The sequence below is a fragment of the Vanessa atalanta genome, chromosome 2 (genome assembly GCF_905147765.1).
Source record: "Vanessa atalanta chromosome 2, ilVanAtal1.2, whole genome shotgun sequence".
In the NCBI taxonomy this organism is placed as follows: Eukaryota; Metazoa; Arthropoda; class Insecta; order Lepidoptera; family Nymphalidae; genus Vanessa; species Vanessa atalanta.
This window is the reverse complement of record NC_061872.1, coordinates 2,179,924-2,201,233: the sequence shown is the minus strand read 5'-3', so window position 1 is coordinate 2,201,233 and position 21,310 is coordinate 2,179,924. Positions and strand designations below refer to the sequence as shown.

The following is a 21,310-nucleotide window of genomic DNA, read 5'->3' as shown; positions in this document are numbered from 1 at the left end:
TTTACACTATCGCGTATCTATCTCGATTTTCTATGTCAATATCTCGTATGTATTCATGTAAATTTATATTTTAAATACTATCAGTATTTCTATACAGGAAATAATAGTCAGATACACCAAAAAATCACGTTGAATAAATATGGAGTCTCTGAAAATCATATTGCATAATTTTTGGGATATAATTTAAAAATGTATGGATATTGAAAATAATTTAAACAGGATTTAGTATTATTATCGTTTTATATGTAATTTAGAATAGAACAAATGATTCTATTCCAAACATTATCACAAAGATAATACTAGGAAATCGATTATGAGTAGACAATAGTAAAGCCGTGTTTACACAGCTTATATTTATTTTTGCATCAACAATAATAAAAGTTTTCGAAGCCTAAGAATTTATACGGCAACATATTTCACGGTTGGACATCTTGCATCGTCTGTAAGTAGCTCGTAAATCGTGCCCAGTTCTAAATACGACACCCACTTACGAGGCGCGCTTTAAGTGCCGCAACATTCATGCTTCCCTGGTAACTCGCCAACATTCGCGTCTTGGAAACGCAGTAATTAAGTATTTTAGTGTGACCTAGACTTTTGAGGGCCTAGATTATATAAATTGCAGGCCTGGGGAGTATTCATTCGACTTTTTAAGAATAAGAATATTATAATTTGCTTCTACTTTTCCATAAATACGTAGTAGTCGCTGTCAAATATAATTAATGTTTGTAATGAGACTTCATGATAAATGTATTGAAGATGTTTTTGAAATATTTAATGTATTAAACATTAAGAGGCAATATTTGTTGTATTAATTGCACGAACGAAATGAGAAACAGGTTTTACAAAAACTCATAGTTTGTCATTAATTAATATTAATTTTTATAAATTACTAAGCACCTAAATAAATAATTATAATATAACTTGACCTTAATAAAAGCAAGAGTAAAGTAAGTTTGGATATTGTCCTTAAATAATAATAAATATCGCAAATTCGTAAGTCGTTTTTAGATATGTCGTTGACCTTTCTCGACTTTACCGATAAATATGACCCGCGCAGATCTCAGACCTCCAATGTTCTGTGCTTGCATGGAAAGCTGAAAATCTGTATTAGTACAGATCTTTTTGGCAAAAGGGATCATCCTGTATTGATTTAGTAGATGACAGAGAGGTTGTATTTCGATTAACGCGCAACAGTTACCTAAATAGCTCGTGAAAAAATATATGTCATAAAATAAGTCGAAGGGTCCCTTGGTATTTTATTGTTTATTATGTTTATGCCATTAAAATTAACTTGTGGAAAATAGTGCAGAAACAAAAAACGAATACTTACTTAAGCAGATGTTATTTTTTTCTATTACTTGTTATTGTATTTAAAAAAAATACATATATATTTTTTAAAGTTTTTCGTTAGCGATTATAGAGAAAAAAGGTTTCAACTCAACTTAAACATAAGGGCTTTACGTATTTATGTAATGTTGCTTACTTGAATATTTTGTTAAGATTCATAATTTCTAGCAACTAAGCTATCTTGGCATATTAAGAAAATTCTTAAATACGTGACTTTTAATTCTAAATAGCTACCGATGGGTGTAACATTACATGCAAGTATTTTGGGTAAGACACGTGATCAACCCTCGTCCAATTGGCCGTTCTAAATTATTCTTATTCTACGGTTAGCTATTCGAAATACGAGAAAGAAATTCTATCGTGTAACCTTATTTTCTTAGAAATTCGTGGAACTATTTCCTAATTGGCTGTATCTGTTTCTTTAGTTTATTTATTGATAATATTAACATTTGTATAAAAGTACGAACTATGTATCATATCAATATCAATCTGAGACAAATATAAACTTTATTCTGAAAATAAATAAAAATTGTTTAGGTGATCTAGTGTTAGTAATAATTGTGTTTGGAAACCTATCCAGACGTGCTAACACAAATTCCTATTACAATAGAAATAATTTTTTTAAACACTCAAAAAATAAAAGAACCATTTGTTGTGTATTTTTTACACTTTTTACACACTGAATGCAATTATGTATATTATTTTTCTTTGTCTTTACGAATGTTTATAAGAAATATAATTGATATAATCTTAAAAAGTGATTACACCAGACGAAAGATTATCGGCAACATATAGACTTTCAACATTCACGAATAGCTTTGACTTTTTCATGCAAAGCTCAGACTTTTCGAATACACCGACTTTTGTCTGCGCTGCTAAGTAGTTGCACAGACGAAATTCTAAATAGATAAAAATAGAGGTCTGTGCCAAGTCTGTGTTGCCATTATAGGAGATAACTTTTGTTTTAATGACTTTTGTGACGTAACGTGGAACGAACGAATAAAAATTTAAAATTACTAATAGAGCATCTCATTAGGTTGCTCTGTCATTTGGCTTTGGGATTTATATTCAATGCTGATTTTGCGAGTTATAGGTATTTCTGCTCGAAGCTAAACATTTCATGCCAAATTGGATCATTAGACAGATAGCTTGGATCGTAAGTGTAGAATGTTCTAACCAGCTCAGTTACTTACTCAGAAAACTCTAATGATTAAAAACTAAGAGATATAAATATAGTTACGTGATTTTTATGTTAAATTGGTTTAATATTTATTATTATAATATTTAATGAGTCGAGATGACCCATTGGTTAGAACTCGTATACATCAACCGATGATTCGAACCCAGGGTTCAAACCCATGGAAGTACCATTGAATTCATATGCGCTTAATTTGTGTTTATAATTCATCTCGTGCTCGGTGATGAAGGAAAATATCGAGAGGAAATTTGCATGTATCTCACTTCATTGAATTCTGCCACAGGTGAATTCAGCAACCCTCTCCTCAAAATGGAGAGGAGGCTATAATCCAGCAATGAAAAATTTACGTATTTATTCAATTTATAATTTTTTATTTTTATTTTTTTTTTAAATTTTATTTATTTATTTTTATTTTAATAAAATTTAATATTTCCTCCAAGATTATAATTCTAACTTTCTAAACTTCTAACTTTTTACTTAAATTTCTAACTTTTTAAAATGAGTTTGTTTTTACGTTAATCACTCAACCGATTCATCATAAATATTTCCATAGACTTTGTCTGCTTGCCGAGCCGAGATGGCCCAGTGGTTAGAACGCGTGCATCTTAACCGATGATTTCGGGTTCAAACCCAGGCAGGCACCACTGAAATTTCATGTGCTTAATTTGTGTTTATAATTCATCTCGTGCTCGGCGGTGAAGGAAAACATCGTGAGGAAACCTGCATGTGTCTAATTTCAACGAAATTCAGCCACATGTGTATTCCGCCAACCCGCATTGGAGCAGCGTGGTGGAATATGCTCCAAACCTTCTCCTCAAAGGGAGAGGAGGCCTTTATCCCAGCAGTGGGACATTTACGGGCTGTTTATGTATGTTTATGTTGTCTGCTTGTACAGAAAAAAGGCATAAGACCCTATACTTATGACTTATAGCTTTCCGTCACCTCAAGCAGACAAAGCAAATATTTTTGTTGAAATAAATTTATATTATCGTAAAAAAAAATAGGTTAATGAAGAATTCTTTGCGCTTTGTTCTATTATAGGGAAATATGATTGTTTCTTACAATAAAACAACTGTCAGCTTTGCAATTATCCCCATAATCGCCATTTACTTGGTCTTATTCTATTTATTTGGTTTAGAATTGGGGTCAGCGCAATGCATTAAGTGCCTTATATGAGCCGACTGTCTACTGGACGCCAGCCTGTCTTGTATATACTTTTTCTGGTGAGTTACGTTCTTTCCACTGCAAAGGTAATTGTTGTCCGTACTTGATTGGCTGATACTGGCAGATAATTCAGATCATCAATGATACCGTTATGAAGTTTTGCTTCAACACGATGTCGGTATATGCTGTAATTGAAATTCTCACTTTTGGCTGGTGATATTAAAATTCAAAAATATTTGAATCCAAAACTAAATTTACATATAAAAGTCAAAGGAACAGCCACCAGTTTACACTAAGCCTTAACTCGTAGTACTAGCGCGAACGGTACAAGACCTGCATTTCAAGTTGAACAATTGTCTGTTCAAGTGTACAAAGCGTCGGTACAGTTTTGTGGAACGTGGCTCAAAATCACGTACGACGCGAGGTGTAGTTTTGTTAAGGATTAAGTTTTGGTTCGGACAGGTTCAGTTTATATAGGATTAATAAAAACATCTATTTTACTTCGTTGTTTTGAAGGCCGAGTAGAGTATTTACTGCAAAATGGCTACACAACGTAACATTGTTGCAACACATGTGTTTAACGATTATACTCGTATAATTGGAGTTTTTCGTCTGTAAAACATTACTATATGTATTCGTGGACCCTAATATTTTTTGTAAATAAATGTATTAATATAAAAATTATACGTATTTTCTGATGACGTAAATGTATTTGTCAACATTATTTATGGACAATTTTATTTATTAAGCTGTTACAAACATTTTCTTGGAAGACGAAATTATAGGCTTATCAATACATCAAATTCCATATCAAAATATTTTTCAAATCTGCTATAGTTTTCTGTAATCTGATCTTAATAATTTACCATGCATTCGGAAAAAATACTTCAGCCCCAAAAGGAGCTGCTGTCAGAATTTTTACAGACTGTATTTTAAAACTATTTCTGACAATCGTCTATCAAAACATAAAAGTATTTTTTTAAAGGATTTCCTTGCCTTCCCATTCAATTATTAATGTCAAAAAAAATCCAGCGTTTACCTTAATTGAATGGAAATTTAGTTCTTTCGACAGTTCATTAATTGACGATTAATTAAAAAGGTTTTTTGTGATAATTGAGAATTTGTGTTTTGTATTTCTTATTGACACTGAATTGTTAATTCTGACCTCAGTATCCAAACACCTATTAAATTTTACAAATATTATACAATTATCCTGCTTTTGGGATATTGCGAAACAAAATTATTCCATGAAAAAAAATCCCAATCTTTAATTCCAATCGATTAAACGTAGTCGAGTAAGAAGAGATATTGGTTCGGTCTTAACCGACATCACTCAATTCACACACGCTACAATTATTTTAATAACTAGCTGTGCCCGCGACTTCGTGCGCGTTGTTTGAGTTTAAGTTATTTGGTTATTGTAGCGTGATTTTATTTTTATTCTGTATATAATTTTAAAATAATTCTAAAATAAAAGTAGCCTAAGTTACTCCTTATTACATCCGCTATCTGCCAGTAAAAGTCCCGTTGAAATCGGTTCAGCCGTACCAGAGATTAGCCGGAACAAACAGACAGACAGACTGACAAAAATTGTAAAAAAAAAATGTTGGTATATATACCGTGTATACATACATATTTAGTAAAAATGTGTTATTCTAACCTGACAAACAGACACTCCAATTTTTTTATATGTATAGATTATTGTTCTTAACATTCAAGCAAAATATTGTGTGGGAACCTGCATTTAAACGTATAAAAGCCTGCCACATCCGTATCCACCAATCCGCATTGGAGAAGCGTGGAGCAGTATCGGGATAAGATTAAAACCGTCTCCTCAAGAAATTTTCTTTAATTAGAAATTATTTCAACAAAAATCAATTTAGATGTTTTTTATTTATCAGACGTCGCGTTAGTATAGAACTTACGTTGGTGGAATACACATGTAGCAGAATTTAGTTGAAATTAGACACATGCAGGTTTCCTCACGATGTTTTCCTTCACCACCGAGAACGAAATGAATTATAAACACAAATTAAGCACATGAAATTCAGTGATGCTTGCCTTTGAACCCGAATGCACGCGTTCTAACCACTGAGCCATCTGTTACCCATTTAATTTAAAAAAAATCTAACATATGAATATTATATTCTGGTCACCCTCAGCCCTCTAGGTTTGGAAATGGGCCAGCGAGAATACAGACATGTTTTACTTAGGAGCATATTCGGATTGCTACGGGCATAGAAAATTGAAGTTTCAATTTAATTCAGCGCATTGTGATGACAGTATTCGGTTTTCGAATACATTCCGTACCGTTTATGGCTTTTCAACGAATTCTGATATAATATGTAGCTGTGAATTTTGCAGACCTAATAACTGTTCTTGGAATTATTAATAAACTTTTATTTTTTTGCACGCAATTGTAACATTATAATTGAAAGATAAAATAACTGTAGATATACTAATGAAAAAAAAAAACTTTTATGGATCAAACAAAATTATGGGCTATAACAGCACCGAGATTCTTGATTTCCTTTAGTTGACCGAAATATTATTATTAATGAAGAATAAACGTATTTCGAGTGCTTTAAATGATATTTTTAAAAATACGATATTATTTACATACGCACCTGTAACTGTATGAAATAGCCGATGTTACCATTTCGGACCAAAATGTTTAGTTCTGAGGTCACAAAAAGGAAAGAAGGGTGTTGACAACAACGAGCAACAGATTTATATAGATAAACTTGATTTAAAAAATTCCGATTTATATAAAACTCACTAGTTGCCCGCAGCTTTGCTCAGGTTTTAAGATTTAGTCGTCAAGTGATAGGTCAAAAGTAGCTTCTGGCCCTTCTTTGGAGTTCAAGCTTGCTTCGTAACAGATTTCATCAAATTCGGTTCAGTAGTTTTGTCGTGAAAAAGTGATAGACACACAGACAGATAAAAGTTACTTTCGTATTTATAATATTAGTATAGATTTTTTACGAAGCTTAATATATATTTTTTAATACATATAACATCGAGAATAATCATAAATACAAAAACTCTTATTCCTATTTTAAATTAACAGTTTACACAATTGGACTTCTTCCAAAAAGGGATCTCTTTATCTAATCTAATTTAGATTTTTTATTACGACAAGGTTACTTTTTCAAATAGTTATCTTCGAATATCTTATTTAATTAAGTTTATACAACTGTATCGTAGAATGTAAGAGCAAATATAAATAAAAATAAAACAGCCGTCAATCTCCTATCGGTAGAGGCAATATCCACTAGTTCATTTTTCACCCAGAGAATCGGAATTGCGATTCAACGAGAAAATGCTTCTAGTACCGTTCCGCGCGTCGAATTTTTACTCTAATTATTTTATCAATTTGTTATATAAATATATATAAATAACCGAAATTGACAGCTAGTATATTTATTACTGCTGGGTTGACCTTATCGCGTATATATTGAGTGTAAGGATTGGATGCGAGTTGGTGGATAAAGAAACATGATTACATTCGACAAATTAATATTTGTTTTCGAATTTGAATTCAAAGTATTCGGTTAGGATTCCCGCATAATACTTGCTGAACAACATCACAGGTACTAATAAAACATAAACTTTATCGTTAACGTTAATGCTGACTAATGAACTTAATGAACTCATTTATATTATCTATTCGTAACTCATTTCTTATTAGAAACAATATGCAATAAATACACAAAATATTAAGATTAGATAGAATAAGTAATGCAACATTAAAATTTTGTTAATGACGTTCACAAATAATGTCTATTTATAAATTCAAAGGTCATAAGATGACCATGATAAGTAGGTGAAGAGGCCTTGATTGGTAATAATTTCAACGAACGAATGAACTGATATTGTTTACAAACCAGAACTTTATAATATGTCATTGTTGTTTAAGTTTTAGACGAACAATGTTGTTGATTCTGGTGTTTATTTCCTTATTTGTGGCATTAATATATTATGGAACATATAAAAGAAATTATTGGAAGAATCGTGGAGTTGTACAAGTGAATGGGCTGTTATCTAGATTTATTTGGAGCAATCGATCTATATCAGAAATTTACAAGGACTTGTATAACGAATATATAAAAGATTGTTATATTGGAGTATTTTTTGGGATAAAACCGGCGCTTATAATTAAAGATGTGCGCGACGTTCAATTTGTTATGCAAGGTAACTTTGAAAGTTTCTACAGTCGTGGTATTGATACCAATCCTAATGATATTTTAGCAGATAACGTTCTATTTATGGGCGATTATCGTCGCTGGAAACTGTTGCGTCATAAACTTTCACCTATATTTACGAGCCTGAAGATAAAAAAAATGTTTTACATAATGGAAAGATGTGCTCGTGATTTCGTTAAATTTGTTGACAGTGACGAATACGTAACTGGAAACACTTTTAACGCTTTATATACTTACACAACAGCTTGTATTGGAGCTACATTATTTGGTATCGACACTCAAACTAAGAATACTATGGAATCCCCATTCTTAGAAATGACTCGCGAATCAATTGAACCATCTTTGATCGGAAATTTGAAATTTACCCTTGCCAGCTTATCGCCGACTTTGTTTAATTTGTTTAACTTAAAACAGTTTGGTAAATACGAAGAATTTTTCGTAGGCACGGTAAAGAGAGTTTTTGAAAAACGTAGGAATGACAAACAAAAGCGACATGATTTCGTTGACCTCTGTTTGGAATTGCAAAAGCAAGGAACAATGAAAGATCCCGTTACTGGTTACGAAATAGAAGCTACTGATGAAGTACTAGCAGCTCAAGCATTCTTCTTCTTTCTAGCTGGTGTTGATACATCAGCCACAGTTATGCATTTTGCTTTACTTGAACTGGCAAGTAATAAAGATATAAAAAATAAAGTCCATGAAGAAATTGATAGAGTTTTCAACGAATGTGATGAAAAATTGACCTATGATGATATTGATAAATTAGAATATTTAGACATGGTGTTGAGTGAGACGATGAGAAAATACCCACCAATCGGTGCTATTCAAAGGAGTTGTGCTAAGTCCACAGTTTTACCCGTGGGTCAAGTAAAAGTTATAAAAGACGACATTATTGTAATACCAATTTTTGCTTTGCATAGAGATGAAATGTTGTACCCTAATCCAGATGTATTTGATCCAGAGCGTTTTTCACCAGAAAATATCTCAAAAATTGTTAAATTTAGTTATTTACCATTTGGTGAAGGAAACCGTATGTGTTTAGGTAAGTTAACAGTTTATATGTGATAATATTATAATCAATTTAATTAGCCATGTTCATCCTTAAACGAAAAACTTTGAACGAACGCTGATATTTTAAACCATATATCCATTTTTAATACAATAAGTTGTTCTGAAAGTGCAATCACGAAGCACAGGATTAATGGATATGGATTATGGTCGTTAAATATCAGAAAATAAAATATAAAACTATTCAAAATGTTCACAAACAAATCAAAATATTCTTTATCCAAGTATCTATAAGTTCTCTTTTGAGTACAAAAGAGCACCTTCGAATGGTCATGTTACATTATTGAATTAAATGTAAAGCTACTATGCTACCACTAATACTTTTAAGAATAATAAGTGTAGAATTTGGTTACGATAATTTTCTAGAAGTAAAACAAATTTTAACTGAAACATAATATATTTACATATTATTGGAATGAGTAACTACTACGTCTATGGACGATACTCCTCGATAGAATCCATTACATTTACATTTACATTAGCAGCCTGTAAATTTCCCACTGCTGGTCTAAGGCCTCCTCTCCCTTTGAGGAGAAGGTTTGGAGCATATTCCACCACGCCGAGATGGCCCAGTGGTTAGAACGCGTGCATCTTAACCGATGATTTCGGGTTCAAACCCAGGCAAGCACCACTGAATTTTCATGAGCTTAATTTGAGTTTAAAATTCATCTCTTGCTCGGCGGTGAAGGAAAACATCGTGAGGAAACCTGAATGTGTCTAATTTCAACGAAATTCTGCCACATGTGTATTCCACCAACCCGCATTGGAGCAGCTATAGAATCCATATTACCAGAAACTTTCACAGCGCTGGATAGATATGTAATATTATTCTTATTATGAAATAAACTAGTATCTAAATTTAGATACCCATATAGATTTATGATATAGATACATAGGTGAACAACTGGACCTACTGAAAATAAGTGGTCACCACTGGTCGTAGACATTGGCCCTTCAAGAAATATTAACCATTCCTAACATTACCTTTGCACCACAAACCACGGAAATGTTATGTCCTTTGTTCCTATAGTTCCACTGGTTCATTTACCCTTCAAACTGGAACATAACAATACTTTTGCTGTTTGGTGGCAGAATATTTGATGAGAGTAAATAATATACAATCAAATCAAACTTCAGTAAACTTAACAATAAAGCCTTTCAAATCGTCCATCTTTGAACTCTACCACCGATTCGGAAAATAGCCTTCAGCGAGAAGAAACGGCGAAACGTGCCTGGGGTTACAATTATACATAATACTTACTCCGAATTATAAATACCGGAATGATAATGGTTCCGAGTTTGAAATAATAACAACTTTTCTATTTTAGGTACAAGGTTCGCACGTGTTCAAGTCAAGTCTGGTTTGGCGTGGCTTCTTCGTAAATATACACTGAAGGAAGAGAAATACGAACCGAGATCCTTCGCGCCCAGTTTCTTCAGTTTGAGGGATTCAAAAGCTAATTTCAAATTAATTTCTAGACGTTGATTCCATATGAGTTTTTTGGCCAACCAAAGTAGATAAAAACTTAGTAACTGCACATGTGTTTTTGAAACAGTTTGGCGTGCCTCGTGTTTTAGTAATTTAACAATTATATTTGTCAGGCGTTAACGACGAATGTTTTGATTTATAATATTGATATATTGTATTGACTTATTATATCTTTGTTGTTCAAGCGTTTGAAATGTTCACAATTTATTATCATTTGTAATTAGAACATTTATAATTATACAATATATATAAAACGTATGATTGATGTGAAAACACCATACTTAGTAAAGTTAGAACGCTTTATAATGTCATCGTTGTTTATTTGGTTGGAGTGATCGTCGCTCTGGGTGCTTTTCAGAACAATTTTAAACTAAAACAATTACACAATAAAACTGACTGAATAGATGTATAAAATAATAAATTAATCACTAATCTAAGCCATGAGTATGTTATATAAAAATACTCTATATTTTTAATAATCATTAGAAAATATGTCATACGTTTTAGTATAATAATTTGTAATTACCATTTACATTTTGCTCTTTGTATGAGTTACTTTTTTGACAAGCTTTTATATCATATCAAATGCGTAAACCTAAGTTGTAGTAAAAGAATAGTACATTTTATTCTTTTTAGCGAATTTTAATAAAATATTATTTAAAAAGAAATTGTATTAGATATAGAGATAATATAAACATTAAAATATAAAAAATCTTTAATTTATATCTACGATATAACATATTCAGCTTGGGAGCCCCTTTTATGTTATAAAGTTAACTTATGCTAGGATTTTCGCTCTTCTCCGTATTATAAAATCAGTAGGTTTGATTATAAACTATTATTAAACACTATGAATCACCAAAAAAGAAAAGAGATTGAAATAAAAAGGCGTAATTTTACATTTACGTTACATTAGCAACCTGTAAATTTCTCACTGCTTGGCTAAGGCCTCCTCTCCCTTTAAGGAGAAGGTTTAGAGCACATTCCACCACGCTGCTCCAATGCGGGTTGGTGGAATACACATGTGGCAAAACTTCGTTGAAATTACACATATGCAGGTTTTCTCACGATGTTTTCCTTCACCGCCGAGCACGAGATGAATTATAAACACAAATTAAGGCACATGAAAATTCAGGGGTGCTTACCTGGGTTTGAACCTAAAAACATCGGTATTATGATGCACCCGTTCTAATCACTGGGCTATATATAGTTTCTTAAATGACTTAAAAGTGCTTGTAAAAGCCTACTCGAATAAAGTATATTCTGATTTTGATTCTGTTAGAAGTTCGTGTCATAAACATAATATATTTTATATTTTAGTCAATTCTATTAACACGTTAAATTATATTTATACATAGACCATCGATAAACGTTATCTAATATACTGGCCTGGTCTGTTGGGGCAGATTTATTTTCAATTTAACATTTTCCAACGAGTTTGCCATCCTTTCCGTGTAGGGTTGGCTTAAGGACACTAAAAACCTCGAAGGGATTGGAGAAAATGTTTTTTTTCCGTTAAATAAAAATTTATTCGAAATCAATGTTCCGTTTTCCTCTTAAGTAAGACGGCTTTAACCTTAAATTAAGTGTACATAATATTATCTTTCGTGGACTTAATTTTTATAAAAATAATTCTATGATTAAATTACACAGACTTTTTTTAATGTTATACATAGTTTGGCGGACGGGAAAATGTACCCACTTGATGGTAAGCGTAGTTTGGCGGACTGGCAAATGGATCACCTGATGGTAAGCAGTCACCGCTGCCCGTAGACATTAGTGCTGTAAGAAATATTAACCATACCTTACATCATCAATGCGCCACCAAATTTGGGACCTAAGATGTTATGTCCCTTGTGCCTGTAATTACACTGGCTCACTCACCTTGCTTGATTGCTGCTTGGCGAAACTGAGCGAAATATCACTTACTCATCTCAACATCTCCGAAACTATTAGTCCGATTGTGTTGCTTTTTACTGTGCTTATGCGACGCAGACACTCACTATGAAATAATTTTTGAAAATTTCAACTTCAAGGGGTGAAGTCGGACGGGTAACTTGGAATATTTTTTGCGGACAAAGTCAAGACGGAATACTAGTATATGGAAATTTTAATTGTGAAATCATTAATATTTATTTATCAATGACTTTTATACGAGATATTTTATTTGGCGACGTTAAAAGATAATGTATGATATATTTATAAAATATCTTGCAGAGCTATTAACAATAAAAGATTATATCGAGTACACGTTAAACTGCCAATATAAAGCAACATCTCAATATAACGTCGCCAAAAGTTCCACCAACGAATTAAATAATAAATATCAAACTTAAACATGTACCTACGAATACAACCCGCTTCAGTAACGAAGTTACGAATCACTCGCTTCAATACAGGTAAGCAAACATTCCGTACAAATAGTCCGGAACTATTTTATCGCTCCAATATCATTTGATACATGTCAGATGTGTTCCGACACTTTTATTTTCCCCCAAGTGTGATTCCAATTTAAAAGCGAGTAGTGTTTTTTTATGGTTTCTGTAGATTGACGTTCAAATGGCTCGCCTGATGGTAATTGGCTCATAAACATTGGAGCCATATGAAATTTTGAAAACCAAAGATATTACGTCCGTTCTGTCTGTAGTTTCATTGACTCACTCACGCTTCAAACCAAAACACAACGTCGTGTACTGCTGCTTAGTGGTAGAAATCAGCGTTGCAGAACTATCGATAGTTTGACTATATAAACTATTCAGGATATCGATAGTACTATCGATAGAATCGTTTTGATAAATACTATCGATAGTATCGATAGCTTAGAATAAAAGTAATATTATCGATAGTATTGCTCATGAGGAGCTATCGATGCTATCGGTACTATCGATAGTATATCGATAGTATTTACACGTTATCATACTATCGATAGTCTATCGATAGTGGACTATCGATATGCAACACTAGTAGAAATTATGATGAGTGAGTGGTACCTAACCAGACTCGTTGTACAAAGTTCTACCAGCAGTGTTGAGTAGTAATTTTATTTGTGTGAGAGGAGAATATTTTCTTATCTCTGTGTTACTATAATGTACATTAGCGAGTGATAAAATTGTGCGTGTATATAATGCAAAAAATGTATGTATGCTTGTTAATGTCGTAAACCAATAACAAAACTATGAGGAACCAGGAAAATGGGGTTCAAACCCATTTTTCGGTTAAGGATCAAGCTAGTATGCCATTTCATATATTTATAATAAAAATATATGAAATGGCATACTAGCTTGATGATCGTTTTAATTGGCAATAATAGTATTCAAAAAGTCAAAACAATTTATATAATGATTGCTTGTTTTTCTGAAATATAAATGACGTCTAGACAATGTACATTTTATTCTGTGAGCTACAAGCAATTTACTTTGATATTTTAATATACCTAGAAATATGAGTAATGAGCATTACAATTAAAAATTTTCAATGTTATTTCGGTTGTTATTTCATTTTTATATACATTTTATTTACTTAAAATTTAGAATTGTTATCATAATTACTATCTAAACTTGCGGCTTTACCCGCGCGAAATTTATAAAACTTTACCTATAGCGCACAGACCCCCAATTTAAACCCCCATGTGTAAATTAAAAAAGTGTACTACGTCCTTGCCCGGGTCTCAAAATATATCCCTCGCTTTTAAATTCTAACTTGGATAATTTTAAGTGGCAAGGTTAAATGCCAAATATTTGTTGGTACAGCCAGTTATCCGACAATGACTTCGTTTTATTCTATTTAACAAAATTTGGTCATCTATATATATATATTAAAATTGGCGTGTCTGTGTAAATTATTACATATACCTAAATAACATTTTATCAATTTTTGTCTGTCTGTCTGTTTGTTCCTGCTAATCTCTGGAACGGCTGGATCGATTTTGACGGGACTTTCACTGGCAGATAGCTAATGTAATAAGGAGTGACTTAGGCTACTTTTATTTTAGATTTTTATTAAATTCAAACGCGCACGAAGTCACGGGCACAGCTAGTTTTAAATAAGTTCGCTTAAAGTAGTGCTCGCTTTTAATTAAGGTTAATCGGATTATTGAAAAGAAAAAAAAACTTACAACATTTTCAATACAAAAAAAAAAAATTAAATAAATATAAACTTAATAAAAGTTATTGCCGAATTGGGTATCTTATGTTTTATACACAATTCAGAATAAGTATAATCGATAGTAGATCAAATATAAGAAAACATATAAATCATGATTTATTAAAAGCATCATTAAATTATTTGTATAGGATGAATGAATTCACTAAACAAATATTTAGAAAACGAGACGTATGCCATCGACCAGCCAAGTACTCGGAGCACTTACGCCATCCCTCAGGACGGCTTTTATGATTCGCGTCAAAAGATACACGTCTCGTTTTAGGCAAGGCTATTTTTGAGTCTGCGAATTTATGAGCAATTTTAGTATAGCCTTCTTTGACTAAAAGCTGAAACAGAAACCGTGAAATATTTATGAAGAATTTTTGCATGAACTCGCGAAGATACGCTTTGGATATTTAATATTTTCGTTTTTAGAATTCGCTGTGATTATTTTTTTTATACTTTTAAATGTTACATCGTGAGTGTTTTTAACAGTTAACCTTTATTTTATGAATTATTCAAATTATAATATTTTTCAAACTATTTGTGGAATTATACTTCTTTTGGTGCGTTGTGAAACATTGATGAGAGAGAATTTTTATGATGTGCGGGCACAGGTTGGCGGCCGTTGGTTGACGTTGTTGTCAATTCGCTCGAAATCGACAACTTCACACCAATACACTTCAAAATAAGGTACATTATACAATGTTTATTTTATTTCAAATGTTAATTGTGGTTGTTTAAAATTATGAATGGGTGTTGCTATATAATGGCAAAAAAAATACATTTCTCATAATAATAATATTTTTTTATTATTAAAAAATAGTCGATTATTATTTTGTTACAATTAATTATTTGCATACAAAAAAAATATTATTGTTTCTTATGACGAAGAAGTTAAACTTTTTTTTTAATAATAGTGTGGGTTTAAAACTACATGGTGTAATTGTTCGCTCCACCGCTAACTATGTGTCATGTGACTCGAAATAGGCAACTCCACACCTTACATGCCATCTCACTTACTCACGCGGAAAACATGAGAGAAATATATTCGGATATTTTAATAGTATTTGAAGTTAGTAAATCATTTTCATATCTGTTTCTATTTTAAGTTATATCTTATTTTACACTGTTTTTTAAACTAAGCAAGTGAAGTACCTAAGTGTACGCATTAATTTCAATTTTTTTTTTATCAAACATCTCGTCTAACCAAAAACCAGTATGGGAACCTCTTGCCATACAGGTATTCGGTTAAATTCGAAACTTACCGCAGAACCCGAGCGTGAAATATCAGAATATGATATACGACATTCACTAGAATAATTATATAATTTATAGGACACACGTATCAGAATGACGTATCACCGTTAGTTGATTGTCCTTAGACTATTTTGATGTATGTATAAATAAAAAAATATTGGACAACATCACATACATTACTCTGATTCCAATGTAAGTAGCTCCAGCACTTGATACCGATGTATACAGTACAAATATACAGTATTTTAATATACAGTATTAAAATAAGCTAAGCTTTGGAATGTGAATTCTATAACGTCATCATCGTCACCAAAATCATTTTCAAAAGTATATATATTTTTTTAAATTAGTCCAAGAATGAGGTAATAAAATCTTAATCGTCGGTTTACTGGATTTACCCCACCGTACCGGAATACATAATAAAGTTATATAAACTCAAGCTTACATCCTTAAATGCTTCATTATCCCTTATAATTACTTAAAATTTGTCTTTCGGTGGGTGATTTTCGTCTTGGATATCTAGTTGGCGAACACAACACCCGTTTCGTATTTATACGGACATCGCCTCCTGTGCAAATAGCCAGGGCTATCACACTCGAGCATTATAAAAACATGAGGACAAAAACTTCTATGTAATGAAAAATACGTTGAAATTGGCTCAAAAGACTGCCATTCTGTCTCACCTCGAAATATGAGTAGCCCGCTTCACTAGGAGTGACTTCAATTAATAAAATAAATATATTTTTACGTTTAACATAATTAATATTAAAAAAAAAAATCTACAAGTTTTATTTATTCCTCATAATAAACAATAATATTTATTTGTGTGCAAACATAATCAAATGCAACAAAATAATAATCGACAATTTTTTAATAATATTTTTTTTTGCCATTATATTGCAACACCCATTCATAATTTTAAAAATAAGATTTGTAAAATATACCTTATTTTGAAGTGTATGGGTGTGAAGTTTATAATTTCGAGCGAATTGACACTAACGTCAACCAAAAGCTGCCAACCTGTGCCCGCACATCACAAAAATTCACTTTTATCACTGTTTCATATCACAACACGTCAAAAAAAGTATTATTTCAAAAATGTTATCATAATTGAATTCTATTGTTAATTTTATTCAATCAGTTGAGTCAATCAAACGTGGTTGACAAAAAGCATTCAAGCACACTGACCTTGAATATGGTCACAATAAACATCTGTGGATGATGTTAATAATGGTGGGTAGTTCACTTCCTTCCTTCACAAAAGGCTTTTTATTAAGAATTTATCGAATGACAACCCTTAATGTAATTAAAACTAAATAGCGTAGGTATGACAGCTTCACGCGTTTCACTCGACCTCAATTTGTTACCGAAATCTCTTTGTTGCGACGTCACGTTGCCTTGTACAAAAGGTACAATCCCTTGGATTATAGCCGGTTTCACATCTCCATCTGTTTTCCTATTGTGGAGAGATTTGTTAGTAGTATTGTGCTCTGAAATTAGGTTGTATTTGATGTATATTCCGTTCTTTGGAATTGTGAAATGATATAAAATTTCGACAAGGAGTCTTCAAAGATCGATATCTTATGCATCAGCTATGAAGTATCCGATCTGTAGTCTGAGTATTTACGCAAAGAAAAACTCTTTTTTTATTTTAAGCGTCAATAGTGCAATGGTTTAATGGCCGCCTATGTCATCCCCACTCCTAACACAATTTTTAAGCTTAAATGGAGGGGTCGTCATCATCGTCATCTCAGCCGTAGGATGTCCTCTACTGGACATAGGCCTCCCCCAAAGATCGCCACAACGACCGGTCTTGTCTAATATTAAATGTTTAATATCAGTAATTCCTTCATTGAGTGGTATAATTATAGATATAGATACATTGTTTAAAAAAAAGAATTGCAAGAAAAAGTAGACGTGTATTTTAGCATGGTAAGTGATGATCTCCACAGGCGACGTCACTAACTACGAGATACAATGCTTGTGTATATTCTGTTTGATCTGTCACCCTTCAAACCAGAACCTAATAATACTTACTTATGTTTTTTGCAAGGCAGCAGTATCGTAAATGAATGGACTTCCTGAAGGCTTAATATTAATGATAAAAAGCGTCTATTTCTTCAATAACATGAGCATTTTTAATTAAACTTTACTTAATTTTTAAGGAGTCCAGCACAAATTCATAGACGGTTGAAGCTGATATGACTCTCAAGTCGTAAATAAAATGAATTTTACGCTTTCTACACTTGTTTATAATTGTGCCTTATAACAAAATACGAATTTTATTTCGACATGGTATCATCTATTTTCTTAAACCATAAGACGATAACTGACCTTCAAGTCTTGACTTGGTACTAAGTCTACCGAATATAAAGATACTGTTAAAAAATTATTAAAATTTTTATTTCTATGCCATTGTAATAAAATATCGTAAAATTTTGAAGATGAGGTACTTCAATGTATGCTTCGTTAGTGTGACAGCTAGGCAAATTCTCGCTCAGATCCTTTGCATACTAAATAGCTCTCATGACCATTATGTAATACCGTTTGAAGAAGCTTATTATAGAAGGTATCTTGGGAGCTACTTACATAAATAAATCTCTTTGTTACCAAACTTATGTTTGAAGTTAGCGAGTAAATATGAAGAGTTTTAATTTTAAATATAAATTTGACGTTTACTACGACTACAAGTAGAATATAATAGATTTCGGTACAAATATATTGTTTTAGTTTGTGCTTATTAACTACATTGCACATATACATAAACCGTATCAAATATATCTCAAACAACACAATGTTATAAGTATGAAGGCTATTTTGTTACCAGTGGTGTCTTGCAGGTTTGCTTTGTGACGATGGTTACGCTACGCCAAAGAAGGTCGCAGAGCGGGGATGAGACGAATGTCTCCGCTGCCCTTGATTTCAACTATCTCCTTCTCCCCAAAAAATAACCTGCATATAACGAACAGCATACGTAATAATCAAAACGGCAAAACTTTTTGAGTCCCATAATGTCCTTGCGTATACTATATAACCCACATGTTATATATATATATAACATCACAATAGAGTAGCAAGGAATACATAGCGATATTATTAAAAAAAACGGTTCTACCAACTTTCATGTTTGAAAGATGAGTGAACTAGTGTAAATACAGGCACGAACGTTATCTTTTTGATCGATAAAAAATGCTTAATGTAAGTTACAGTTAAATGTCAATGGGTGGAATAGACTCACCATCAGGTGGCACTTTTTGCCAAGTACTCAATGGTATTATCTCATTTAATTGTAAAATATAAGAAGACATAGAGAAAAATCTTAGCTTGATAAAAATCCGCGTAAAAGGAAGGAAGCGTATTCGTTCCAAAAATAATTTATATTTAAGAAGATTTAGACATGTTCAATGATGTCAACTGAAAAGTAAATAAATAAATCGCTTAAATATCCATTCAGATCCAGATACCAAACTATTATTTCGTAGAATAAAATCTCTCCTATCAGGGAAACAATGTTTAGAGCCGGAGCCGCAAAAAAAGCTAAAGCGAACAAACGATCCAAATATTCATCTCTTATTACAAATTATGTTTTTGTTCCATTTGCTATAGAAACACTGCGAGCTTGGAGTAGTAGAACAAAAACCTTCACTAAAAGTATAACACCTTATTGCCTCTACTGGTGACAGGAAGGCTGGGTCATTTTTTTCCCAGAGGATCGGAATTGCGAGTGAACGGGGAAATGCTGTTAGGATTCGGTCATAAAATACAGTAACATTTTTAATTTTTATTCGTATATGGTCTTGATGTGAATAATTCTACTATAAAATAAATAAATCCGATATAAAAAAACCCTTGAAATAAATTGTATTTTGTTTAAAATTGTAAAATTAAATACTATTTACAAATGTTTCGTTATGATACTTATATTAATTTACTCTTTAATTAAAATTAAAACAATCAGGATATTATACGTTAATAAAATTGACTCTCAGTTGTAGCAACGTCTCGAGCAAAATGTCTTTCGGCGAATCAGATCAGAGAATCGGCTTAAACTTCATATTGTCTATCTCAAATTTTTCATTTGTTTCTTACTTTTTGATATTTTATTTGAACAAGGAATCAGGTTGATAACAGTTTTTTATTTGTGGGTCTTTCGTTTCTCTACAAGTAAGTACTAACTCTTTCATTACAACATAATACTACTGCTGAGAGGGTATTACTTGTTAGCAGATAGATTGGTACTCGGTCAAGATTAACACAGACAGGGATTTGTAAGCTACTGGTTGATGCCAGCGACTTCGTTCAAGTCCTAGGGGATTGTCGTCAGGTTTTCGTCGTTTGTATTTGTTATTCTTTATACTAAATTTCACCAAATTAGGTACAGTGATAAAGTAAGAGACAGACAGTCTTAGTTACTTTCGCATTTGTAATATAAGTATAGATTATCATATCGCTTTTTGAAACAACATTAACCGGCATAAACATTAAGTGACTGTTATATACACGTATCAAAAGGGCTTATTTTTTATGATATAAATAGGTATGCGGATCAGCAAATGAACCACTGGATGGTAAGTGGTCACCACCGCAAAGGCGCTATAAGAATTATTAACTATTTCTTACATCGCCAATGTACCACCAAGATTGAGAACTAAGCTTTTATGGCCTTTAGTTACACTGGCTTACTCACCTTTCATACCGTACTTAGAACCAAAAAGTAGCTTATAATATAATTTCCATTCTCCTTAAAATGGCATCAATGCATTATCATAGAAGCGTTTTTTATTTGTTAAATTGTCCTAGCAACCAGCATAGCTTATTGCCTTTTTTGTAGAATGTAGAAGTTTTGAAGAAAGCGGAGATATAGACAGAGGCAGAAGCGACTTTTATACTATTTATAGACTTTGTGGTATCAGCAGTTGAATTATATATAAATTTATGATCTGTCTACAATCTAGCTGGTTACCTACAATAAAATGTACTTATAATATAAAAACAAACTACATACTAAATTATGATTTTATGTGCTAACATTTTATGGAAATCAGTCAAACTTTGTCAAAATATTTCAATCATAATCAGATATAACAATATCTATTGATATATTTAGATAAATCCATTATCGCTATAATAAGCCATTCCTGACTATCAAAGTTAATTTACATGAAAAACGAAATGAATATAAATAAAATGTGAATCTCGAAGCCGATGCGGAGTGCTGTTTGCGATCCAATTAAGGAAATACCTCGAGGTAGCGACGTTTGTAAAGATGCAGTGCTTGTGACAGTACCGCTAGATGAAATTTTAATACATTCACGCTTACTTCTATATTAAAGTAACTATTTAATAACCAGTGACGGCCACCGAGACTTTTTTTTCTCTCTCTGGTAGACTATTCACTTTTAAATTAGATTTAAAATTCGAATGATATATTTGCCA

General features: G+C 32.1%; 1 protein-coding gene across 1 annotated transcript; it reads left to right on the top strand.

Moving 5' to 3' along the window:
• Positions 1-7,633: 7,633 nt before the first annotated feature.
• Positions 7,634-11,071, top strand: LOC125074227 (probable cytochrome P450 6a17). The gene is made up of 2 exons (XM_047685507.1): positions 7,634-8,956; positions 10,311-11,071. Exons 1-2 carry the CDS (start codon positions 7,642-7,644, stop codon positions 10,466-10,468), a joined length of 1,473 nt encoding a protein of 490 aa, XP_047541463.1. The 5' UTR covers positions 7,634-7,641; the 3' UTR covers positions 10,469-11,071.
• The last annotated feature ends 10,239 nt before the right edge of the window (positions 11,072-21,310 follow it).

Coding starts and splice junctions, on each gene's coding strand:
- LOC125074227 (XM_047685507.1), top strand. CDS start 7,642: ATGTTGTTGATTCTGGTGTTTATTTCCTTATTTGTGGCATTAATATAT. Junction 8,957..10,310: donor AGGAAACCGTATGTGTTTAG/GTAAGTTAACAG, acceptor TTTCTATTTTAG/GTACAAGGTTCGCACGTGTT.